Source organism: Cyrtonyx montezumae, unplaced genomic scaffold, assembly GCF_038088225.1.
Source record: "Cyrtonyx montezumae isolate F1298 unplaced genomic scaffold, pur_monq_1.0 scaffold_3, whole genome shotgun sequence".
Taxonomy (NCBI): domain Eukaryota; kingdom Metazoa; phylum Chordata; class Aves; order Galliformes; family Odontophoridae; genus Cyrtonyx; species Cyrtonyx montezumae.
This window is the reverse complement of record NW_027072034.1, coordinates 146,849,585-146,876,277: the sequence shown is the minus strand read 5'-3', so window position 1 is coordinate 146,876,277 and position 26,693 is coordinate 146,849,585. Positions and strand designations below refer to the sequence as shown.

General features: G+C 39.7%; 1 protein-coding gene across 8 annotated transcripts in view; it reads left to right on the top strand.

The window, feature by feature from the left end:
* The window catches only part of KIF21A (kinesin family member 21A), an 86,102-nt gene that overhangs the window by 12,568 nt on the left and 46,841 nt on the right, over positions 1 to 26,693 (top strand). For all 8 annotated transcript variants that reach the window (XM_065743572.1, XM_065743571.1, XM_065743578.1 and 5 more), the window contains exons 2-6: positions 17,502 to 17,724; positions 19,013 to 19,195; positions 21,312 to 21,461; positions 22,281 to 22,415; positions 25,064 to 25,231. In XM_065743572.1, the coding sequence (XP_065599644.1) occupies positions 17,502 to 17,724; positions 19,013 to 19,195; positions 21,312 to 21,461; positions 22,281 to 22,415; positions 25,064 to 25,231 (859 nt within the window). The remainder of the gene's footprint in view (positions 1 to 17,501; positions 17,725 to 19,012; positions 19,196 to 21,311; positions 21,462 to 22,280; positions 22,416 to 25,063; positions 25,232 to 26,693) is intronic.

Here is a 26,693-nt window from a genome sequence, read left to right as displayed (position 1 = left end):
TGATTTTAGTGGAAACAGCTCTCCTGTTTTGCCACCTCCTCAGTATCGAGGGGAATGGCCATTGCAGCACAGCAGTGTATGTGAGAGGTCCTGTCCTTTGCTCCAAAGTTGCATCAACTGGCATTGTGGTGTTTTTCCATTGAGATAACAAAAATAAACTGTAAGATCCTAACTGTTAATCCACTTCCTGTTCAAAATACTCAAGTGCTATAATTTGAAATTAATATATTATGTGTTTTAGCAATAACTGTACTTCAGCTGTGAAATTTCTGCATTTGCTTTTTCTTGAATCACTCTTACTATGTGACATAGAGTTTGGCTTGGTCTGTCAGTGCTGCATTGGTCGTTTTGCTATCTTCTATTTCAGCAAGGTCTGTCTCTTAGCTTCTGAATGCAAAATCCCTCAGAATGGCTCTTGGGGGTGACATTCAGAACTAATCAGTTTAAGGCATGATTTTGAGTTTTTGCCATAGTCCAGGGGTTATGCTTTCAACTGATTGTAAGTTGTTTTTCCTCTGAGTCATTCTTCATCTAGTGCAGTATACAAATGAGATCATAGAGGTTTATTTTCATTATCTGTTTGTTGTTTGGAAAGTTGATCTCTGGAGACCTTAGAATTAGATGAGGAGAACATCAGAAGAAAATCTGGTAGGCAAATCCAAACTTCAATGGAATCATTAGCATGTGGGCACTAGCGTTGGTTGACGTAAAACGATCCTGGATGTATAGCATATAATGCGCTGCTGGGAGAAATAGCTGAAAGAGCTTTTGTGTTCAAGGGATTTAATTTCCCTATCTAGGAGAGAAAATGAGAGAGAGGTGCTGTGGTCGTTACCAGGAGTGATGCCATTGGTACAACCTATATACAACCGTGTCCCCTGTTCTATGTGCCAGGATGAGCAAATGCTCAGGCCATCTCCTTTTTTTCCTTCTGCTGCTGCTTATTTCAGTGCAGGACTGAGCTGTGAGGCCTTGGATGGCTGCTGCTGTTTATGGAGTAAGCTCTATTGTTGAAATATCAATACATTTATCTTCTGAGTGTTCATTCAGTATGAATGGTTGGGGCAGTCCTGTTGCCTACTAAGTTAGATACTATTGGGGTACAAATGCAAAGGACGTTGTCAGTTAACTTGGAGTGCTACAGACTGCAAGAGGATATCTTTTATGTGTGCTGTAGGTTTTCTGTTGTTTTTTTTTTTTTGTCTAAATTTTCTTCGGTCAAGATTTTCTCACTCATTTATGAGCCCTGGTGAGTTTTGATTTAAATTATTAATGGAGGCAGGTCTGTTGCTCCTGTACCATTTTCCAGCTGTTGAGTCTGTTGATGCATTTTTTGCTGCCTTTGCAAGGCCTCTCTGCCAGCAGTGCTGCTGTGGATTGGAAGTCAGCAGCCCGAATGTGCTGCTTTGCTTTGTCTGCTTGGAAATGCAAGGCTTAACTTTATAATACAAATACAGAGTTAGTGGTTGTGGGGCCTCCACATGATATTGACAATGGGTGGCAGAGGAAAGACACAAATTGCATACATTTTAGATCCATGGACTCTGTTGAGATTATCTGACATATTGTATAACACCAGGCAACAGGATTTAATTGAGAATCCAATTATGTGTTTAGTTATAAACATGATTGTATGTGAAGTGCAACCAGTCCTGACCTCAAACTTTGAGGCAGGGAAATCTCCTTTTATTATCTCCAGATAATCCTGCTCCTGCTTCTGAATCTGGCTCATTAGTTTCAGCTTATCTTGCTAACGCTCACGGGCCATTGGTTTTTAGTTCAGTGGTCTAGCAATAGTTAACTCTAAGGATAGTTGAGAAATAACCCATCCATAGTTTCCTTTGGGCCTTGCTAATTATTCATGTGATGAGGCTTATGTAAGGGCTGTACTGCAGCTGTACTTCATTTGATGTCAGAGTTCTGTATTTCTGTGCAAACAAAAGTCAGGTGATAAGGCATGGGCAAGCAAAGTCTACAGTTGAAACCAGGGAGAAAGCAAACTTCTCTGTGAGGATCTTAAGGTGGTACCATCTGCTGAACTGTCACATTTCTCCTTCAAAAAGTTAGGTTTCAGTTGACCTTTAAATAGAAGTAGATTTCAGGTTAGAAATCCAGAATTAAATTTTAGACAGGCCTTTGCTTTGCCTATATGACTTTTTCTGTGTTTGAGATTTATGATGAGGGCAGTGGTTAGGATGTGGTCAAAGGCAAGAGCACCAGCTGGGTGGAAATGATGTTCATAGCGTAGGTGTGGGAGGCAATAGGCTGATTCATAGCAATTAGTGATGTAAGGTTTGTAGCTTTCTGTAACATCACGTGGTCTGACTTCTTAGTGCTAGTAAGGAAATAGCCCCAAATGGCTTTAACACTGTGTGTGCGCCCCTTTCTGGTGCAGGCCTTAGCATTCTTTAACCTTTTAATGTGACCCTTCAGCCTTCTTAGCTCAGCATGTATCTAAAACTGTCATCACTGTCTTTGTCTCTCTTTCTTGAGGACTGATTCACTGATTGATGTTCAGAGACCAAAGAGCTTCTTAATCCACTGGATTTCTTTCTCCGTGTCCATTTTCACTGGTTTCTCTCTCCAGCTCATTTCTACTGCAGTTTGGCTATTTTTGTGAGAGGGCTGTGTTTCTGCAGCAGTAGGCACAGCTTCTCTGTAATTCCGTGTAGCATTCTGATAGAAGACACAGCCCTGATGGCTTTCTCGTCAGTCTCCATGGTGGTGACACTGTGGCAATTAGGGATGCAGTTTAGTGATGGGGCTCGATAGGGCAGGTTGATGGTTGGACTTGATGATCTTGGAGGTCTTTTCCAACCTAAATGATTCTACGATTACAGCCTCACATGCGTTTATGCACTGCCAGTAAGCCATTAGTGCATTATTTATTGTGAACATCCACAGTTTTTCTACTCCCAGCAAAGTATTTATTATATTTGGTGTTGATCTTGGCAAACTGTGTGCGCCTCCCTTTCTGCACTGACCAACAAAGTCCCATTTAAGCCAAAGATATCTTATCTTGCTCAATGTGAAAGGCTTGCAGGAATGAGCTATTTCTCATAGGCGTTACGGCAGGCCTGTAGCAGGCTCAGTTGTTTTTTCTGCGGTCCCATTGTGGTTCAGTGTAAATAGTAATGAACAGCTTAAAATTTTAAAGCCATTTGGAATAGTTTTGATAAAAATACTTGTTTTGGAAGCATCTGTGCTACCTCTAGAGCATGTGGCCACTACAGACTGCTACACCAAAAGGAAGCGAATAATTTGCATTGATAGTTGCTGAGAGCAGCTGGGAGATGTATGGTGCAGAGGCATTGTGTGCCAAGATGAGCTGATTGAACTCAGGCAAGACAAAGAAATGGGCTCTGACCCTGGAGAAGCGTGTCTGGACAGACCTTTCTTCCTGTCCCCCAGGAGCCACAGTGAAGATTGGGCAGACAGAAGGGATTGTGGAATCAGGTGCTGCTGCTTTGTGTGTGAAGGGCAGAGTGAGCCCAGCAGCTGTATGCAAAGGGGAGGTCCACAGCCAAGGGCTGAGCCTCCCTGCATGCATTGTGAGTGCAGAGAGCTGGTTTTAATGTGTTTGAGGTTTGTCAGTGCATGATTATTTGTTTTTAAAAGTGACTTTGCATTCATAGCTTTGGAGTTCTGTTTGGAATTGTAATCTAATCTGAGCCTTAATGAAAAATTAAGCATCCAGCCAGAACATGAAGCAGAAAGCACTTAGCCTCACTGTTAGGCTGGCATTCATATCAGTTGTTCAAAGGAGACACAAGTAACTAGTTCTTCTTTGATTTTACTCACAATGTGTACTTGATGTGTTGAGGACATAGCTGACTTGTGAACCTGTCAGTTTGCATTGCAGTGCAGTACCAGGGTGCACTCATTGCTAGGACGTGCTCTATCCTAGAGCTAAAACTTTGCTGAAACAGTGTTACCAGTATTATTTTTAATAGTGGTACTTCCCAGCTGTATGCTACTAGTGCTGTGAGGTATGTATGCTGGTAGCAATTAAACCAGGGCAGTGACTGCAGTTGCAGGATGATTTCCGCACTGAATTTGCATAGTTAGCAAGAACTATCTGGTTGTCTGTTGTAGCTTATCCACTAGAAGACCAAGAAGCCTTTTCTATTTTATGTAAGTCAAGAATATGAAATTAGCCCATACTTTTCAGGTGAGATAGAAGAGCACGTGCTGTCACTTTCTGTTAGCTCAAAATCTCTATGGCTCACTCAAGTGGTATGTTGGATATTACAGTCAATGAATTAATTGGATAGCTTTAATTCCTAATGGAGAACTGAGAGCTGTAATATCAAAGCATCATTTTTTAACCTCAATTAGGTCATAAACATCAGTCAGTTGTTTTTTAAACAATGCAACAGTTTTCTTTGACTTAAGCTAGTCTGTAATGCGAGTGTTTCTCCAGTTCTACTTAAATGATGTTCTCTGCTGACAGTGGGGAAACGTAATACTGCAGTGTATAGACAGCTGAAGTGGCTCCAGGTTTTTGCCTACTCTAAAAATTTTATCCTGAGTCAGGCAAATAGATTGAAATGTTCAAATTATTCATATGTTTAATAAAATATGAAAAGTTAATAAATATTTAGAAAACATTTCTGGTTTATCATCTGGAAAGTTATTTCCTATGCAGTGATCACATATGAATCCAAGTCTTCATTTTAATCAGATCTCCAGTTTTCTGCCAGGACTGTTTTAACAAGGTGATTGCATGCCATAGGTGTTTGTTCCTGTGAGAAGTGAAGGCTTATAAATGAGGAGAGCTGAATGTGTCTGTGACAAAGTTCCACCCTGAATCTGTTTAATTCCACATAGATGTTGTCTTCAGTGGTTCATCTCCCAGTCTGGAGGTGGGGCTGAAGGTGTGAAGTAGTTGCAGCTCAGCCCTGGAGTGCAGATGCTGTTGCAGTAGGGAGCTGTCTTGACTGCTGGCACTGGGGTGTGGATTTCCGTGTCAAACTGTTTTTTGTATTAAGTTCTAGGATTAAGTCTTTGGATTTAGTTATTTTTCTACTGACAGCGCTGAGCAAATCTTTAAAGACTGATAGTCTTTATGGCAGTACAAGCTGTTTCATTAGTCAGCTCTGGCTAGTCACTTTCTCTTCACTTCTCTTGTTTAAACTGTGATTCTTTCAGGTTTCCACTGGTATTTCCCATGTAAATGCTAAATAGAATCATGGAATCACTGAATAGTTTGGATTGATTGGAGGGGACCTTCAAGCCCACCAGCCCCAATCCCTGCTGTGGGCTGGCTGCCCCACCAGCTCAGGCTGCCCAGGGCCCCATCCAACCTGGTTTTGAGCCCCTCCAGGGATGGAGCACCCACAGCTTCTCTGGGCAGCTGTGCCAGGGCCTCACCTCCCTCTGAGTAAGCAATTTCCCCTGACATCTAATCCAAATCCTCCCCTCTTTTAGTTTAAAACCATTCTCCCTTGTTCTAGCGGTATTAGTCTGTGCTGTTAGTTGGTCTTCCTTCAGTTTATAATTTTCCTTCAAGCACTGGAATACCACAGTGGGGTCTCCCTGCAGCCTTTTCTTCTCTAAGCTGAATGAGGCCGACTCCCTCAACCTATTTTTGTATTAGCCCTCTATTCTATCATAAAATGACATTTTCCTATATTTTTTTTCCTCCCTGCTTCTTTCTCTACCACATTTGAATACCAGTGTGCAATTAACAGAAAAAAAAGATTATTGCTAGTCCAAGTTTTTCACCTGGTTGAAACTTCATGAGGAGTGTTGTTAGAATTAGTGCCAGGAGACTCCAAACTACTTCAGCTTTTGGAGGGGATAAAAAGCCTGGGTCAGTTCATGCTTGCCTGAAGTGCTTGCTTGCAGCAAAACAGCATCCAGCATTGTACTGAGCGATCAGTTCAGAGCATGGCTGAGTGAAAAAATGCTACCTAGTGCATTTCTAGCATAGTTTCCTGAATTGCCGACTTTAAACTAACTGTAGAGGCCTTCTGAAACATCATCTGAATCTGCTCAAGAGCAGCAAAGTGGTGAAATCTTCATCGGGGCAGATGAATGCAGTACCACTGCATAGGAAAGTAAGGATTGAAGATCTCTTAATTCTTTTATGCTCTTGCAGCTAGCATGGCTGTGTTCTGCAGTCTTGCAAATAGATATGAATGAAATAACTGAAACTGGGATTTGACATTCAGACATATACAAATGTATAGTTGAACCAGAAAAACTGAAGGAAGCATGTAGCATTCTTCCTTTCTGTCTTGCAAGCTTTAAAAAGGTAGTACTGAATAATGATAGTGGGTTATTTTCCCTTACTGCACAGTTAGGATTTACCAGAGCCTTCAGTCATTTCTTGTAACAGTCTACCTTCTGTTTTGAAACAGAGCAACTTCTGTTCATTAGAAACAGTCAACAATAAATATGAAGAAATTTTCTGCAGTTTGCTTTGGAACATAGTGTATTGGGTGTTGTGGATACAACACTGGTGGCTTAGTTATTTATTTTTAAATAAGGAGTGGCATAAAAGTCATACAGTGTTTTTTGTTCCAAGAGTGCTGCAGTGAAAAATGAAGAATGAAGGCCTTATTCAGAGCAGATTATTAAAACACTGTTTTTAGCTGTCCTGTCCTATTGTGAAATTCGTGGTTTTTATTTTAATAGTGTTAGCTAAGCAGTCATTTCAGTAATAATTAATGACAAATTGTAATTTTCTTTTAATTGTCCCAATCCTTTTTGCTCTTTAATGGTATTATTTGACTGTAATTACCTGAGACATGGCTTGTAGCTTTAGTTGCATTAAGTATGTTGTCAACTTTTTGTTTATTTTTAGGTGAGTGAAGTTGATGTAACTCCTGAAGCTGTTGTTCTACCTGTAAGACAAGAAATTGCCCTAGTTTTAAGAGCATATAACTGAGAAGATATTCAACTTTATACAGATAAATAGATTTTTCTTTTTCTTTTTTAATAGTTTTCAAAGACTTACTGTAGTCTTGGCATAAACATGTCATGATTTCTGTACTGTAGCTCTAAGGGTTGGGAGAGTAAGGGTGTGGGTGTGTGTGTAGGTGGGTATTTGTGAGAAGGCAAATCTGGGTAAAGGAGTCAATAAGTGTTAGCCTTTGTTGCACATGTTGGAAGCCTTTCATCCTTAAAGCAATAGAGTATCTATTTTTGAGAACTGAGCTGTTTTGAAGAAATAGAGAAATGAAAAAGTAGGCATGCATTCAACAGGAAGAAAATGGACAAAGCCTGGTGTTGGAATGAACAATAGGGTTGTTTTTTTTTTTTTTGTTGTTGTTGTTTTTTTGTCATCTCCCCTTAAATCGGTTTTTGTCATTCATATTCAAAACTTTATTTTCCTATAGTGAATGACTATTGCTGCTTATTACTGAAGGTATTGTGGCTTTCATTCTTGATTTCCCTGGAAGCATTGGCAAATTGGACTATTAGGGATTTCCTGAATGCCTGCACTTTTTTTTTTATTAAATAATTCATTTAATTGCTTTGAGTATATATTTTGTTCTCAAGTTATTCCTTTGACTTTACATGCAAAAACAGTTTTTTTTCGGGTGGAGGGGGGAGGAGGGGACAATGAGGTGAAAGGAGGAATTAGTGCAGATGTGATGTCATCGCCCTGCAAGCAGGATAGTCCAGCTTCTGGAGCAGAAAGCTGCAGTTGGTTCTGTACTTTTAATAGAAAATACTGTGTGGGCATTATTAGTTCATTTATCTATGTTACTGTGGTGCTGTAGGCAATGTTTTTGAAACTTGAGTGTTGCAAAACTGTATCTTCATTTAAGTTTTACACTGGTAATTATACCATAGCTACAAACACGCCTTATAAAGAGCTGACAACATTAACACTGGTGCTGTGACTCAAATACTCAAAATAGCTTTGTATGTAGATGGTGGGCCCCAGCTTACAAGAAGTGCCTGAATTACCCCCACCACCCCCCCGCCCCGATCTCCCTGAACTCTAAATGTGGCTGACTTTAGGTTCTTTGGTGCTTAAACTGTGCTTTTACATTCCTTTCCCTTCTTCCCCTACACCGAACTAAATGCTATGCTGTAGCGTGGTAAAGCAGCAGCAACTGGTGTATTCTGTGGTATCAGATAACCTGTATTCACCACATCATTTTTGACAGTAGTGTTTCAGCTCAGCAGGATTCTTAGTCTTTAAATTACTAGAAGCAAAATGTCTATAAAATATTGACAATGCTTATTATTATTATGACTCATTTTAAGGCTAGACTGTGCACTCTTCAGCAAGCCTGCCTTGACCTCTCTCAGTTAAGCTTTTTCATCTAAAGTTACATATGTTTAGCAGATCTAATCTCTGTTAAGTGTTCAGTTGTCTGTCAGAAAGATACAACAAAAAATGTATTCCTTTTCCTGATGTTGCTCTAACTACTTAATACCAAGGCTCTGGCGTTAACAGCAGCATGACTCAGTGTTAGATGTTAACTAAAACGAGCCAGTGCTTCTAGAGAGTTCCTTTTTGCTTAATTTGCTGAAACTTTAAAAGGTGAAAAATATTACAGTTTCAGGGTTCTGGTGGAGTTGTTTTTGAGTGAGTGACTAGTTAGGGTTTGTGCACACAGTCTGTGCAGCATGGTGCCCAGACCTGCTAATGCCGACTGAGCTCTGTGTCCTTCTGCATTGTAACAGCAGACATGCTTGCTCATGCATCTTGTTTTCTAAAATTACTTATTTGTGCTTCCTGATGAGGAGAGACAGCCTCTTCAGGCTAATGAGCTGTGCGGGCATTAAGTCTCTGTAATCTTTTCAGTACTGGAGTGCATTTAATTGATTTTAGGAAGGACCAGGGTCCTTTGCAGCATTATTGCATGGTGCAGATGTGTGTGTATTCCTGTCTGTTATAAAATCAGTTTAGTTTTAGGATGGCATAACTCTGTGTGGTTTTTTTTCTTGGTAACAAATCATAGGTACTTCAGGTCTTAATTCATAAATTCAACTTTGCTAGATTTTCTTAGATCTGATTTTCTCTAACATAATGTATTATTTCACCTGTGGTGAGACAGGTGTAAGCCTACATGTTCAGGAACAGAAATAAAGCAAGTGCTACTGTAGCATAACTTTTTGAAGTCTGTTTGCCTTAGAAATGTCATTTCCACAATCAGTTTAGCTGTAATCAAATTGCACTTGGAGCTGTGCCAGGTCTGTGCTTGGCAGGCATGTGGAGGCTTATGGTCACGCTGCTTTTCCAGTGCTGCTGACCTTGTCTTGAACCAGAAATAACCGGGGCCTGTACAAATCCTGCAGTACAGTCCTCTCTCTCTCTTTGCTCAAAAGTCAAATTGTTCTCAAAAGCTGTGGATTTCTGAGCTCCCTAGAGAGTAAATGAGTCTGGGAGAAGGTCTGGATGAAAGAATTCGTTCATATTGTAACAAAATATATTAGAGGCCCACCAATCTTATTGGAGTGTCTCTCATCCCTGTTGTGGGAGCAGGGCAGCAGGACTGTGTGAGACAGGCCCAACTTTTCCCCTTCCCGTGTTTTCTGTTCCTGGCAGCAGCACATGATGGTGTCCTCACTCTGACAGGCGATCTGTGTCGCGTGGCTTGCTAGCTTGTTACAGAACTGCACGGGAATTAATATGAAATCATACTGCTGCACTGTTTTCTGGTGAGCAGAAGTGAGTGGCCAGAGATGCAGCTGCTGGGCTGTGCTCCATCAGCCAGGCAAGGCAGCTGCCCGTGGGCCTGCCCCAGCCTGGCACAGTAAGCGTCATGCCCGGCACCAGCAGCTCGTGGGGCAGCAAGCTGCTGGGAAGGGCACTTATCCTGTGAAATTAAATTGGTGGATAAACAGAGAAAAAATGGTGTAGCTGGAGAGGTAGAGATTGCATGCAGAGAGGAAGAACTGGCCTAATCTACTTATAGCAGCACTGTACTTCCTCAGCTAAATCTAATTTCAGCCCTCCATTTGCTATCTTCTCATTATTTACAACCTGGACATGACTGTTTGCAGCACACAAAAAAACATATTCTGCCTTCATGTTTTCAAAGAGGTTTTCTTTTTGTCTGCAGTGAAGCAAGCTAGCTATTAATAACATAGCATCTTTTCTTGCTGAGTGCTTTAAGCTAATGGTTTAGAGGTCATACTTAATGGGTACACGTGGATGGAAGCGATGCTGATTCCTTATCAGCATCTTAATAAGATATTGGAATAAAATCTGGATTGTACATATTCTGCATTTTCATCTGCTGCTGTTCTTAACCCTTGGACGTAATCATTTGTTCTGCGGGAAGTTTTTATTCTCTGGTACTGCCAAACTTGCATCTGCATCCTCCCTGCCATGCCTGAGTGCTTTCTAATACTTAAAGGCAGGAAGCTCTGGTACACATGTAAAGCATCTGCTTCGCTTGGCGCAAGTTTAAGCTGAGTTACACCTGGACCTTGGACTTCTGTGGACTCCAGCCACATGTAAGATGAGCTCCATGTAGGCAACAGCAGCCATGGCAACTTTGCAGAGAAACACTGATGGGAGCAGTGCCCAAGCCTTACATAAGAGTGATAGAGTTACAGTCTTCTGAGCTACTGCTTGTTGCCCAGGCTAGGAGTGGGTGCGCAGCCCAGGGGCACACAAGCTTGCAGGGTACCAGCTGGCTCCTTTGCCCTGTAGGTGACCTGGGGCTGTGCCAGGTGCTCAGCTGCCACAGCTTTGCTGCTGGACAGCACAGTACTAAGTCCTTGTAACATTCATTATTTGTTACTGCATTGAACATGTCCTTTTTACACCTTAATAGCAGTAGGTGCAATAGCAGTGGTTGGTACAATTCCGTTATTAATGGTATGATTAGCCAAAACCACTGGATGCTAATAATTAAGGCATTCTGAAACTGTTACTTTCTGCAGATACAGCACTGTGTTACAAAGGCACCCCAAGCTTGCCATATGCTTTGTTTGCCTTAGTTTATAAGGCTGCCTGTCATTCATCATGCATTCAATAGTTAAAGTACTTCATGAAGGCCTGGTTTTTCTGCCATTGTAAGCACCTGAGACAGGCAGACAGGGTTTCACTCATTGAGGGCTACCAAAGCTGCAGTACTTTTATAGCTCGCTCTGAGAGAGCTACCTTGGTGGCACAAGACAATTGCCTGGGACTTCACCTCCCAGGTCTCTTAGCTATATGCAGGACTTGCCTTGCTGGGAGATTGCCCTGCAATACTAGCTGTGGGCCTTGGGTTTGAGCTGGCTTTTTATCTTGTGCCGTTCTTAAGGAGTTTAAATAAATAAATAGTGTTATTACTTCAAAAGGTACTGAGTTGGAGGTAAGGTATTGCCCTGTAAATTGTGTGGGTTTGTGGTTTTTTTTATTTTTTCTTTTTTACACAATGTTGGTGTATAGGTAAATGCATGTGTTTCTGGGGTAAAAATGCAGGGCAAAATCTTACTAAAACAGTTCTTTAAATTTTCATACTTGCTTCATTGGCTACCAGCAGCCTCTTTGGAAATGCTGAGACATTACAGTGCTATATTTGCACCAAAGGTTAGTGAGTAACAACTTGCCAAATAAAAGCATTTTTTCATGTGCTTGTTACTTAGCACCACAGTGTTTACACAGGAAATGGAGGTGTAGTGGTGGTGTGCTCAAACGTGCTGGCAGCTGGAATGGAAACTCAGGACTGGTGCTGGTGGGAGGTGGAAGGTTTGTTCCTGGGTCTTTATTGCTGTGGTAATGAGATAAACCTGGTATTTGTCATGGGGCAGGTTTTTTCATGCCTGTAAACTTCATTGAGATGTAAGGTTTGAATGTACTGGTCAGCTAGTTCAGATGAAGCACTTGGAGGCTATGGTTGTGGCCTCATTTGGAAGTGCCGATAAACACAGCAACAAGCAAACTTTCTATGTGTGCTAAAAAAAAATGTTAAAAAGCAGAAGTATTGAGTTTTTGGTATGAAATCTCTTTAGCTTTCTTTACTACCTCTGTGTTGAAGGAGTATTTTTAATGGGAGTGATTTAATGAGTGTAAATCATAGAACATAGGATGGTTTGGGTAGGAAGAGACCTTTAAGATCATCTAGTTCCAGTTCCCCTGCTATAGGCATGGACACCTTCCTCTTGACCAGGTTTTTCAGAGCCCCATCTGATCTTTGGATGTTGTGTAATAAAAAGGATGGGGAATTGTGAGGCTGAAATAACATTTTTTCTGTTTCTGGAGAGGTTTTGTTTTTCCATTTCATTCACGCTGCCTGCTGCACCTCATTAAATGTTTTAGTAGGTATTCCTGTGCTTAATATTTCATATACTCACAGGTGAAATTTAGTCCCTGAAGTTTAGTAGGCTCCACGTATGAAGAGATGAGTCTTAGAGAATCTTGGGTGTCAGGTTGGCTAGTTTGTTTCCTGCCTAGCACCCTGTGGTTGGAGCTATGATGGAGTTAGGCTTTCCAGACCAAGGCAAAAACTGTCCTTCCCCCACAGCAGAGTTTAATAAGGAGAAACCTAAAAGTGGAAATCATCAGCATCTTTTTTTCTTTCCAGCTCTTAGCTTTTGACTTCTAAAACAAAAGTAATTTGATACTTTGCTCTTTATATGTAACTGTTAGAAGTTCTTTCTAGCTTATTGCTATTATGTTCTTGTACTGAGAAAGTGTGTGGTAACTGTGATTAGTTACAGTAAGGTAATGTTTACCGTATTTCAGGTGATGATGCAAAACTAAAAAAAATAAAAATAAAAATGTGAGTCTCATTTTCTTTAGTATATGAAAGAATAGATTAAAGGAGGGCTTGATCATAGATCATTAGTTTTGTGAGGGCTCCTAGGGGGAAAATTAGGTAATAAGGAGATTCTTCACTGAACAGGCAGAGAGAGAAAATCGTTTGGTAGTTGAAAGGACGTGTGTGTGTATGATATCTATGACTGTGTATATGTAATACTGTGTATGTATGTATTATAATAGTATATATACTTCTAAATCACTGTGACAATTTTCATCTCTGAAAATAAACTCAGATAAGATACTTTCAAAAAGAATATTACGATGTTATCTAATTTAAACAGGAATTAATTATGGGGAGTTTGATGGCTTGCATAACATGGGATATTGACCCCCTGAACTGTATAATCCCAGCAGTTCCAGCTGACGATACTTTTTAGCAGAGGCATTATGCACCTATTCCACTGAGAGATTAGTTCCAGGACAGTGCAGTGCCTTACTATGCCATCACTGGATATTTTAACCTTTTGTAATTAGACAGCTTGTCCCAGTGTGCTGAGGCAGAATAGATTTAGAGGATTAAGTTTCATGTGTGTGGCCTGGAGGCTCTGCAAAAGTACATAAAAACAAGGGCTGGGTGCATTTATGCCTTGGAGAGGAGGTGAGGGAAGGATGTGTGGTAAAATGTTGTTTGGGAAGTTGCTGTATCTAAGGAGATGTGACTGGAAATAGGCAGAAAACCTCTGATTGTATACAATTAAGAGTGTAGCCTGAAAAACAGGTGGAGTGGGGCCATGCAGAAGACAAAATGGGCAAAGTCGTATTGGTCCTGGAGAAAATTCTAGTGGCAGACTGCCAGACTGGGATCTGGGCAAGGAGAAATGACCAAAATGAACTTTTTCACATCTTAAAGTGTGGGCGCTGCCTGCTTTTCAGGCAGAAGTGACCACATTAAGACATGGGAGTGGGAAAAGTCTGGCTGTAAGCAGAAAAAAAAAATCCTATTTGATGTGTGGGGCTGGGAAGGGAGGAGGAAATTTTCCTGTAGGCAGTGCTAGAGAAGAAATTGACTTGCATGAGGACTGAGACTCCCTGGACCACACACTTAGTGCAGATGGAAAGACTTTGAGAGCTATGAACTTCAGGTAATCTGCTTGGATGATTCATAAATCAGGTTGAAAGTGAGGCATTTGTTGCTTACTCATTAAGCTCATTGTGCTAACTTGATGCTGAACTTATTGATAACATTAAGAACAAGAAGGGTCCCTTGAACACATCACAGGTTGGGTGGTGAAGATCTCAACTGCACATCCTTTTTGGAAAGACAGTTTGCTGGTTGTGACACAGGCTTTCATTAGCTCTGCTGGTTTCTGGAGCAGTATCTTGCTTTGGCCTGATAGCAGTCACACACAGGCACTTGCAGCTTGCTGTTGTGCAGGCTTTTGTAAGTGCTTGGATGTGCTGCTCGGTTTTGGGCCAGGGAGCTTCTTGAGAAAGCTCCCATGGGAAGCCTTTGCAGACTGGCAGCAGAATGGCTTGCTTGCCTGTCCCATCATCCCTGGAAATCATGCAAATCCTTTGTTTTAGGCATAGTTCTTTGTGGTAATTTTGAGCCTTTATTTAATATCAGGAGGGAGAAAATTATTTGGTACATCTCATAATTGCATGTATCCCTCTGTGTAGAAAATTAGTTTTGAAACTTAAAACATAAGAAAAGAGTGAAAATTGAAGAAAAAGTATTTGTTATTGTCAGTCTTCATTCTACAGGACAGTACTAAAAGCTTTTTTGAGTTGAGTGTCAAGTTGGATTTTTAGAGTGCACAAAAGGTTACTTAATTTCAAAAACATGTTTTCCATCTTGATCTTCTGAAAAAGTCAATTAGCCTTCATTGTACTAGAAAGGCAGGGTAAGAAGCATGTCTGGAACTTCAGAAACCCTCAAGCTTCATGCTTGGAAGAACAATCAATCACTAATCCAGGGCAGACAGCACAGAGGCAAAAGAATAAGCATTTAATTTTACAAAGAATCATAGAATGGCCTGGGGATCATCTAGTTTCACCCCTCCATGCAGGCTTGCCAAACACTAGAGCAGGCTGCCCAGAGCCACATCCAGCCTTGCTTTGAATGCCTCCAGGAATAGGGCATCCACAACCTCCCTGGGTAGCCTGTTAAAGTGCCTCACCACCCTCTGAATGAAAAAATTCCTCCTAACTAAGACAGAGGAGATTTAGATTAGATGTTTAAAACTATTCCCCCTTGTCCTACTGCTATCAAGCCATGTACACAGTCATTCTCCCTCCTGTTTATACGCTCCCTTCAAGTATTGGAATGCCACAATGAGGTCTTCCCAGAGACTTCTCTTCTCCAAGGTAACCAAGCCCAGTTTCCTCAACCTTTCCTCACAGGAGAGGTGCTCCAGCCCTCTGATCATTTTAGCAGCCCTCCTTTGGACCCATTCCAAGAGCTCTGCGTCTTTCTTGCTCTGGGGACCACAGTCCTGGATGCAGTTCTCCAGGTGGGGCCTCACAAGAGCTGAGTAGAGGGGAACAGTCACCTCCCTCTCCCTGCTGGCGACCCCTTTTTTAATGCAGCCTAGGATATAGTTGGCCTTCTGGGCTGCAGGTGTGCACTGCTGACTCATGTCCAGCTTTTTGTCCACCAGGACCCCTGAATCATTCCCTGCAGGGCTTCTCTGCTGGAATTCTTCCCCTGGTCTGTGTAAGCACCTGGGATTGCCCCAGCCCAAGTGCAGGACCTTGCACTGGGCCTTGTTAAACCTCATTAGGTTCACGTGGGCTCACTTCTCCAGCCTGTCCAGGACCCTCTGGATGGCTTCCCTCCCCTCCAGTGTATCAACTGCGCTGCTCAGCTTGGTGTCATCCACAAACTTTCTGAGGGTACACTAGATTCTGTCATCTATATAATTGATGAAGATGTTGAAGAGCACTGGTCCCAAGGCTGATCATTGGGGGACAGACACCACTCGTGACCAGCCTCCACCCAGACATAGAACCATTGGTCACAACCCTTTGGCTGCAACCAGCCAACCAGTTCTTAAGAAGCTTGTTCTCTCCCTGACATAAGGCATAACCCACCCATCTGTCATTTTCTAAATACTGTGTGCTATACTGTATTTTGCTCAGCTTTCCAGCTGTGTAGGATGCTCTTTGGAAAGATGTATGATGAATATCGCTTTGAAGACTATCGTTTTTTACTTAATGTTTGTTAATTTGGACAAAAAAATTAACTTTTTTGCAAGCTTATGTACACATATGCCAGCCAGGCTTTGTGATGAGCAGATGCTGCTGCTAGTGGATTAAATTTATTAGCAAAGTTTCTATTTAACTCCTGAATTATTTTTATTTCGCTTAAATAAAGGAAGGATGATTGTGAACTAGAGAGAGAATCCGTGACCCATATTATACGCTCCACATCCTTAAATGCAAATACTGTCTCTGAAATATTTATGCCTATTTTACACATCCTGTAGTCATTCCTCTAATGATGTTTTTCAAAGGTTTGCTTAATTCCCACTCCATACCAGAGGGTATGCTGACAAGGGAGGCACTTTCTCCTGCTAATGAACTGTCTATAAAGGAATTCATGTGCAGAAAGCCTTAGAAATGAATTATGTCTGTTCTCTGAAGTGTCACATTATGATATAACAAAGCCTTTAGCATAAAAATTCTGAGAAATGCTCCTGACAGTGATGGACATCTCTGAGTTGACAAACTCCTTATCAATAAAAAGAAGACAGTTCTTTGTGCTGGATGTCTTTAACCTGAATCAGAGTATGCATCTGGTGATATAATTGAAGTGGCTGCAGCAGTCTAATTCATTCTGAGTCTCTTAACAACCAGCAGGCGCTGGCATGGTCACAGTGGATCAGTAGGCAACATTTGGTCCATTATGTTTCTGTTAGGTACTGGCACAAGTTTCACGTGCCTGGAGAGGAGTGCTTTGGCTTAGTTTCCCCTGAAAGGGTTATAATTTGAATGTGTTGGTTTGGATCACCGAGCACTCTCAGCATGTGCTAGGTGAAGATACTTTGGAAGCTTTCTTCAAAATGATCCAGCTACTCCAAACCAAACACTACTGTAGATGCAGCCTGAAAAGCTTAGAGTTTGAAATATGCCTAAAATGTACTCTGCATCTACAGATCTTGGCATAAGGAAACACAGGTTCCAGAAGTTTGATTTAAATGAAGAACCTGTGTACACTGTTCTCTGATTTCGTTTGCATGTTGCTATACTGCTGATGTCTTACCACCATTACCTATAGTCTTACTTTTCCACTGTCTTTAAGGCTGTGCATTTTTTTTTAAGTATGTATTTCTTTGAGGATTTGGAAGTACTTTAAAATAAATCTTGAGGAGTCAATCAGCTAACAAATTATTACTTAATTACAGCTGGAATAATATGCTATGAAGTTGGCCAGAGGTTGCTCTTCCTGGTAGTTAACTATTAAACAAATTGAGTCACAAATTTCCACAGTCTGCTGTAGTCACAGAGCTAGTTCATGAATTCAGTTCTGACAGTGCTGGGGGACTATTGATGCAGAGGATCCAATAAATTTATAACATATAACTAGTTCATGAAACTGTACAAACTAAAATAAAAGCTGGAATTTCTCAGTAAGGAATTAATGAGGAATAGGACACTTACCCTTATTACTTGTTAAAGTTGTTTTGCCTTATGAAGGTGTGCTTTCCTGTCTTCCTGAAAAATGAGAATTTTTCAGTCACTGAAGAATTATTTTCAGATTTCTTGTGTTGTTTGTATGCTCTTCTTTATAATAATGAACTTTTAATGTTTATTTTTATTTCTTTTTAATCAGAATAAGACCACAGCTAGCCAAAGAGAAGATTGAAGGATGCCATATTTGTACATCTGTCACACCTGGTGAACCTCAGGTGTTCTTGGGAAAAGATAAAGCCTTCACTTTCGATTATGTGTTTAACATTGATTCTCAACAAGAAGAAATCTACACACAGTGTATAGAAAAACTGATTGAAGGTTGCTTTGAAGGTTATAATGCCACTGTCTTTGCCTATGGCCAGGTAAGCTTTACAATTTTACTTGAAGTATTTATTTTGAAATAAACACAAACTGTTTCTTGTAATTGATCTTTTAAGTTTCACAGTGCACAAAGCCATTTTTACTGGCTTGGGTTTAATGTAAACAAGATATTCTTTAGAATGCTGTCTAGGAGTCTACAGACTGTACTTAATGGCAATTGGAATGCAGTGGACACATATAAGTAGTAGGTTTGGATTAGTAGCACTAGTGAAAATAGTGTGGGGCTATATAATTCCTGACTTCACTCTTTAATGTAGCAGTACAAATTGGTGACTTAATCTATAGATTTATAGAAGTAGGTTGTACTGAAATTCTTCCTGAGTGGTTCTCACTCCATTTACATTTTCATATGCCTTGGGGAAGGGGATGTTTGTTATCTGTTAATAGGTCCTGGAGAACTTCAGGCCTGTTTGTATAGGGATCAGAATACAAAGTCTAAAAGCTTTTCTTAGAGAACAGATACCTCCCCATCAGTAAGTTGGGCACAATTTTTTACCTCAAAGCTGAAATATCACTGAGCACAGAGAACACATTGTCTTCTGAATTCCCTTCTAGGAATTTATTATGTGGAAGTTGATCTTAGTGGGATACTGAATTTCAGCACTGTTAATTGTCTTATCTCAGTTTAGGTAGGTGAAGTCTAGCCCTGGTGAAACAAAGCAGTTGGTAGATCCGGTTTAGTAGATTGTGTTCAACAGCTTGATACTATCTTTGTCTTGAACTTGACCTGCTAATTAAACAAAAACTCCACGCTATCTTGTTTTCTATAGGACTTCACTTTTAATTAAGCTATTTTCCTGGTCAAGGTACAGCTTGTAATCTTACGTGCTGTTTATATTTATCTCTTGAGAGATATTCAGACATCATAATTAAGAGAACTGTTTAATTTACTTCAGTAGAGAACTAATAATGCTGATTTTACTTAAAAAAAAAAAAAGCTTTTATTAGCAGTCTCATTTGAAAACAGTAGCTATTCTTTTGACCTCACATGATAACTCAAGGCTGATGTAAACAGCTTGAGAGAAATCTTGTAGGAGTATGAAAGTTTGAACTGGTCCACACCTGTATTGTATTTGATCCAGAGATCAGCAGAAGGATTAGTCCAACTTCTACAGTTTATACATTTTGAAAAATGACATTTCTGTTGCGCTTAATATTGTAATAATGACAAAACCTGTGTTTGTAATCTCCATCTAGTACTAGCATTAAGAAATTGCATTTCACTGTGATGATCCATATGTTCTAGCAACCACTACTCTTTCTATTTAGACAGGTGCTGGCAAAACATACACCATGGGCACTGGATTTGATGTCAACATAACAGAGGAGGAGCAAGGCATTATATCACGTGCTGTTAAGCATCTTTTTAGATGTATTGAAGAAAAGAAACAAGCTGCTATTAAACAAGGACTTCCACCTCCAGATTTTAAAGTAAACGCACAATTCCTTGAGGTAAATGTGATTTGTGTGTATGTATGTGTTTGTGTGTAACACTTCATGTATTTTGCAAAGCTAGTGAAGTGCTTTTTTTGGTTGCTGCTTCTACACTTTTTCTTTTCCCACAAGATGCTCTGAATTAATTTTTGAGATTTCAAAAAGAAATTTTAAATAGTTTGCTTTGGATTTTTAATTAATGAAAAGAGCCTTTTTATCTTATTCCAAATATGTTAGTAGCTTTCTTTATTTTGGGTTATTTTGAAGTGTAGAAATAATTACGGTCGTTGTCATTTATCCCTTTCTGTACCACATATTTATTCATGGAGGCTATTGCTGTTGTCTACTATTCTTTGTGAAACTTTTAAAACAAGAAGTCAGTAATGCTTTGTGCCTTTGCATCTTGAACCATGCTTAGCCTGTTTGTGTAACTTTCCCACAGACTTCTTTAGCTTTCAAAATCTGCTCAGTAGACTTGGTTGATTCCTTTAATGAAAAAAGAAAACTAGCATAAAATACTTTGTAATTATTAGTGGCATAGAACTGGGCTTCTGAGTCACTGCTGCTTCTTTCAGTAGGCCCAGAGAAATCCCAGGTCAGTGCAGCAGGAAAACAGACTCCTTTGTCTTTGTAGGCTACCAATAAGAAACCATATATGCTGTGACTTCTTCCAATGTATTTATTTTCTAGATTGATTGATTTGACTGTGACATTCACTTTCTCAGCTGACATACAAAATCTGACACTTAAATGATATTGACAGGGAGAATCAATTTCAGAAAGAGTTTGTTTAAATGTGTATTATTTCATTCAGTGTTTCACAACTTTGTAAATGTTGGGGGGGAAGCAATACCACCATGTAATTTTTGTATTACCTAAGAGAAAAACTGTAACTTTTATTATTGCTGAAGTAAACTAGGTCTACCAGTGTTCCTGTTAGATTAACAAACGGCACTAGCTTGTTAATCTTAAGCAGAGATTTTAGTCCCTCTGGCTAGTGTTTGCTTAGATTCTGAGACTGGAAAAGGGCAGTGGAAATACTGTTCTGTTATCTTCTCTCTCAATTTGAACATGAGGAACTGCAGTGTTATTTCTGCTTAGGCAGCTGTGATAGTAGCAGCGTAAGGGGTAGCAACCATACCATTGAAGTGCAGTTTCTGAATTCTTTGTGGATGTCTTAAAAACAGAACAAGGAAACACTGCAGTCACATTTGTAGAAGTCCCAAAATACAGACTGGTAGTTGAATGTTACAGTATAAAGGTATGAGTTGCTGCAATACTATAATTCTGATTGCAACCATGCCAAAGCTTTCAGATGAAATGTTCATGCCAGGAACAGTCCTGTTTCTCTAAAATAGAGGGACATTCAGTGATAGATATATATATGATCAGATTATATACATCTATCACTGAATGTGTGTGTGTATACAAATACATAGTAACTAACCCCAGAAGTGACATTTTAGGAAGTGCTGTTTTAATTCCCTTTCCCTTTTTCCCTTTCCCTTTTTCCCTTTCCCTTTTTCCCTTTCCCTTTTTCCCTTTCCCTTTCCCTTTCCCTTTCCCTTTCCCTTTCCCTTTCCCTTTCCCTTTCCCTTTCCCTTTCCCCTTTCCTTCTGCTAAATTGGAACTTTCACTGCAATAACGTTTCCTGTTACATGCTAAATTCTTTGTAGGGCAGGAGCAATTTATCTGAAAGAAAAAGAGACATGATATTATTATTTATTATTATTATTATGGTAAAAGGGAGAAAATGTGTGGTGGAAGTAGAGCAAGTGGTGTGAGTTTGAATAGTGAGCTTGGAGGAAGATGCAGGCAACTGAACCAACAAAGTACAGAGTGCTTGCTCTCACCTAAGCCCACCGGATAATTTTCTTGAGTCTAACTATGTGAAGGAAGCTGTTGCTTTTTAGGGTGGCATAACAGTAAGGTGTGCAGATTTGCAACTGTTCCACCTGTCATCCCGTTGTCACTGTAAGAGTATGTTTTTCACAGCATCCTTTACTGAAGACCCTGGCATATGGTGGAGATTTAAAACCTTCTGTGTGTGCCATGCACAGATTTATCAGTCTTTGGAGGAATTCTTTTCTAACATAATATACTTTTTTTTTCCTGCCTTTTTTTCTCTCCTCAGCTTTACAATGAAGAAATTCTTGATCTCTTTGATACCACTCGGGACATTGATGCAAAGAATAAAAAATCAAATATTAAAATACATGAAGATTCAGCTGGAGGAATTTATACAGTGGGTGTTACAACCCGAACTGTGAATGGAGAATCAGAGGTGAAAATAAATTTCTCTGTAGCATATTGAGTGTGTTCTAAAAATGTTTTCCGTATGTTTTACTAAATATCATTATACCTTTCGCACTTCATTCTTACTTTTCATCCTGGTGAAATAATGGTTGTAACTCTTTTCAAAACTTACTTCCAAAGAAATCCTCAACAAACAAAAAAGAAGCAAATACAGTTAGCATTCTGTTCAGCATGCAAATAAAAATAGAGATTATGCTTGCTAACATCAACTTTCAGCCTCTTAGACAATTTGGGTGCAAACTGAGTTGAAATTTTTTTGATCTTTGTAGACTGAAATATCATGTCTAATATCAGTGTTCTCTTAATTCCAGAAACAGACCTTTGCAAGCAATGTCATTTCACTGGGAAATTAAGTTTTGATTTATGTGAGACTCGGGAGATTAGATTTACATATTTTGCTTCTTCCACTGTCAGGAAAACTTGGTGTGGTGGCTGATGTAAGGTGACTTGCCATTAAAAACTGTCTGTGCATTGCAAATCTGATAGTGTTATTGTACCGTGTGTTTTTGTACAGGAAGTACAAAAGCTGTATGTTTTTGCCTGAGGTAAATGGAAGATTGCCATCTTATTACCAAAGGACAGTAAAACAAGGGGTACAGATATTTAAATGGTTTCTTTCAGAACCAACCCTATCCTTATTTAAAAACTTCACTCCTTTTTGCATATTGGAATTGAGATGGTAACAAGGAGAAAAAGCTCACTTGTATCCAAACCAATGTAGAGTGTTACAGAAGCACTTTTTATTTAGACTGCAAGCCATGCAATGTCCTCCTTGTCTATTTTCCAGATGATGCAGTGCTTGAAGCTGGGGGCTTTGTCTCGAACCACGGCCAGTACTCAGATGAACGTTCAGAGCTCACGGTCGCATGCTATCTTTACTATACACTTATGTCAAACCAGAGTTTGTCCTGCTTTTAACACTGTATGCACCTTTGCTGTTATTATACTGTTTGCTAGCTTCACTTTAACTATTTTTCAGAATGTGAATATTGTTTTGGCAGCCACTGACATTTGAATTACGCTCACTAAAGATGCTACAGTCATCATCATGCTCAATGAATTTGCTAAGTATTATAATAATTTGATTTAATCTGTGTATGTGTAACCATCTTCTAGCCAGAGGCAACAATAAATTGCAGCCTCTTACATGAACCTGCCCATTCTCTTCTAGTGTTTTCTTCAGTATTTTGTTGCAACATACCCCAGTAACCAATTTAAAATATAATTTGTCTTTAATAGAAAAAGAGTTTTTAGGTGTCTTTGCAGTTAGTGGGCTTCAGGTTGCAGTCAGCTAACTGAAGGTGGTAGGTATTACAGGTGAAGTTGCTGATATATATCAAGGAGAAAGGAAAAAAAAAGGGCATAGGATTCTGATGGTTTGTGCTTTTATTTTAGATATTTCTATTTGTAGTTTTGATGCATTTTAACTTTATGCAGTTATTTCGTTGAACTTGTAAATATGTAGGTACATAGATAAAGTGTTTTTAAGCACATAGGAGAATATATTGGATTTGTAATGCTTTTGGGAGGTGGATTCTTTTTTATATTTTTAACACTAAAAAATAATAATTTGCAGGAAAAATGAGAGGTGCTCTCTGATCCTTTGCGGTATGTAGACTTGCTTTATACCCTCATTAGAAGCACTTCTTCCTGCTTTGCACATCAGAACTGTGGACCTGGTGGTGTGGGCAGCTGTCTCCTCACTTGGAGAGGGACTGTCAGGGCATCTGAATCACTGTGTGGTGGCAGTGTCAGCTCGGAGGCTGTGCTTGAAGCTGCCCATGTGGCTCACTGCCTGGCTCACCCGGGGCATCACAGCCTGCCTGCTGTGGGCACTCCTTCAGCAACTGGAATGTTCTAGCTGAGATACTCAGAGCCCTGCAGGACTCTCCTCTGGCCCTGCAAGGTTTGTGAGAGAGGCTGTCATGAAGAAGGGGAGCAGGCCTCTGCCTTGTGTCTGTCTGTGTTTTCTTCTCCTGCTTTCAGGAGATATGAGCAGGGTAGTGTCAGTGTCTGGAGTAGGACACTATTGAATCCTGACTCACAGCTGTGAGGGCAGCACCCTTGCCTTTCCGTGCACTATTCAGGAGAGCAGAGGCAAGACCCGTAAACACTGCAGGAATACAGATTTATATAAATCTTTTATGGGTGGCAGGAAGAAATCCTGCTGAAGTTTCTGTTGTTGCTGCTTTCTGTAGCATAAGTTTTGGGAGATTTTTGTTACTTGGGCAGCAGCTTTTCCATGGATGCTGGCACTGTGCTTATGTTCTCTGGGGTGGATGACCACGGCACCCACATGTTGCTTCTCAGGGCTGTCTGGACATACATTTGATTTTGCTAAGCAGGTGGGAGTGAAAAGGATGCGTGACTCATTACTTTAAGGGCTGGGAAACGTCAGAATAGCCAGAGTGGTGACAGTGCAGTCTTGTGGAAGCAGAGTAAGTTCACATTCTCTTCTGAAGCTGCTACTGAAGGAGATGGCTTAAGAAGTACAAAATGTGTATCTGGTGTGAGAACGACTTGGTCTGTAATCACATACACTGCTCCTTGCTGTGACAGAGGGAGCAGTCTGCTGGGTAATCAAGGACTTTGCACAGAATACTTGATTTTTATTTTTTTAAAGAAGAATAAAACAACAAAGCAAGTCATGCTTATTGTGATAAAAATTCCTAATATAGCCTGTAGATTGAGCTATGTGAATATGTTAGAAGTCTGGTATAGACTAGATACATACTTACTGCATGCTGCTGTGGTAAGTGGGTAGGAATTGCCCTAAGAGGGGTATTACAGCTGGAAGGTTAAGAAGTGACTGATTAGAAGATTTTTCTCTTCTTATTCAGCAGTGCTTTTGTGACAATAGTTTGAGATTATCTAACGATAAAAGCTAACTTTACTGCTGTGCTTTGGGACATGAAGTGAGAAGAAGCTAAGGAGCTAGTTCATGGTGCCTTCCCCAGCAGACCAGCTGTGCTGCCTGGGGGATGCTGGAAGCGCTGGTTCTTGCTGTTCCCTGGGGACAAAAAGAGAGGAACCTCTTCTTTTTTTCCACGTTCTTTCTGTTGTCCTTATTTCCTGGTCAAGTTGAAAGTGCTGATGGAATATTGATTGATGGGAAACTGGCATAAAAAAGTGCAGATTAACATTGAACATGCAAGTCACAGTGAAACTGATGACGGGGATTAGAGAGGTATAAAAATCAAAGTAATTTCAACTTGTCTGGCAGGTTTATGAACTAAGTGGGTCTCATTATTTTTGGGTGGTAATAATATCATAACCGTTTTATTTAGTATTTTCTAAACATCTGTTTATCCCCCAAAAAACAATGGCAGGCCATACTTAGAAATAATAGATACTGACTAGCATCTAGAGCTGAATCTTCAAGACTGACATGTTAGTAGGTATAACTAAAACAGGTTTTCTCAAGAAGTGCTGTTGCTATTATAGAAGAATTAGTAAATAAAGAAGAGAGACGTGACAAAAAGCTATTCTTGTAAATAACTGTTGATTGAACTTTGTGGTAGACAAATGTGAAATATGTTACCAAGTTTTATGGACTCTCCTTTATTTCAGGATAATGCCACTGATAACAGGATAATATCTGAATCCTCTGAGATGAATGAGTTTGAAACTCTTACTGCCAAGTTCCATTTTGTTGACCTAGCAGGATCTGAAAGGTTAAAGCGAACAGGAGCTACGGGAGAAAGGGCAAAAGAAGGCATTTCCATCAACTGTGGACTAGTAAGATTTTGCAGTTTGTTTCCGTAGCCTGTTGGTACAGTCCCTCTTTCTGAATCACTTGCTTCTAATAATCCCTAAAGTTAGAAATACGTAATGTGCAGAATGAGGCCTGTAGCATAAGATGTGACAGTGTATAATTGATTGATACCAAGTTCTAGCTTGCTCGCATTTTCTGGTTTGCAATAGACCCTACCTAGAAAGTTGTAGTGCTTATAATTGTTGTGAAATATAGTTAGTTACTCCAACTTTTAAAATATCTGATGGAGCTCCTTTTACTTTTTAATTTTTTTTTAATTCCATCAAGACTCAAACAATTGGAGAAAATTGCAAGTTGTTTGCAAGCAGTGCAGTCATGGAAAGCATGGACAATGGGCAAGTTTAACTTGCTGGTTCTGTGTTACTGTTATGAAAAGCAGAGTAAAACAACCCTAGGCAAAACATTTCTAAGTGGAAATAAAATGTTTTAATTGATAGCATCATTTCATATTTTTTATCTGTGCACTGGCTCTTTATGCATTTTTTTAGTTATCTCTTAAATGTTGTACTTATTATGAGTACATCTGAAAAGTAGAGCTCATGATTATCAGTGAAGATTGTGCTTCCACACCTTTGTTTTTAGGTACTTGGCTGCATGTAGGATCTGTGCAATTCCTCTTTGAAGACTCAATAGCACAAGTTCATCTCATGTTTTAAAACATATTTAAATATTTTTTTCCTGGTCTAGTGTATAGTATCAGAAATGGCAACAGAAACTTCATTGGTGATTCTCTTACTGTCAGGATAGTGGTTATATTCTGTAGCCAGTAGAAGAGAATTCACTTCAGTTTCATCTTTGACATAAGCACAGAGTCAATAGAAGTTTAGATTTTTAGTGAAACAAGTGTGTCTGTAAGAAAATGAGATACAGAATGTCCAGGGGTGAAGATGAAAGTGGCAAAAGTAATATTTTACATAAGTACTAAACCTTCCTTTTCCCTGAATTCCACCCCTCAGCTTTGGGAGACACAGACAAAAGTGATTGAAACAGAAATATAGAAATATAGAAAGCAGACTATATGCATTTCTGTCATTGTTGGATGCAGTAAAACCATTTTCAAGACTGTATCAAGAACCGGTTGTGCAGAGTGCCACCTAGAGGAATATGTTTTAACTCGCGTGTGAATAATCCTGTTAAAATACAAGGAGTTGCACAATAGAAAATAATCAGAAATAATTTTACAGGCAAATACTTGGCAGCATATAAACAGGAAATAAACCTTTTTTAGTAGTGCAATTGCCATTGAATACTTAATTTAAAGCCTTAAATACTTGAACTAATTTGCATTTGAAAATTTATATCCACTGCGTAGTAAATTTTGTTTATCATAGGAATGCTTCATATATTATTCTAAACTTACCATAAAGCAGCTTGATAAAAATAATTTTTAAAAAGAATATGGCTACTGGTAGGGGCATAGGTGAG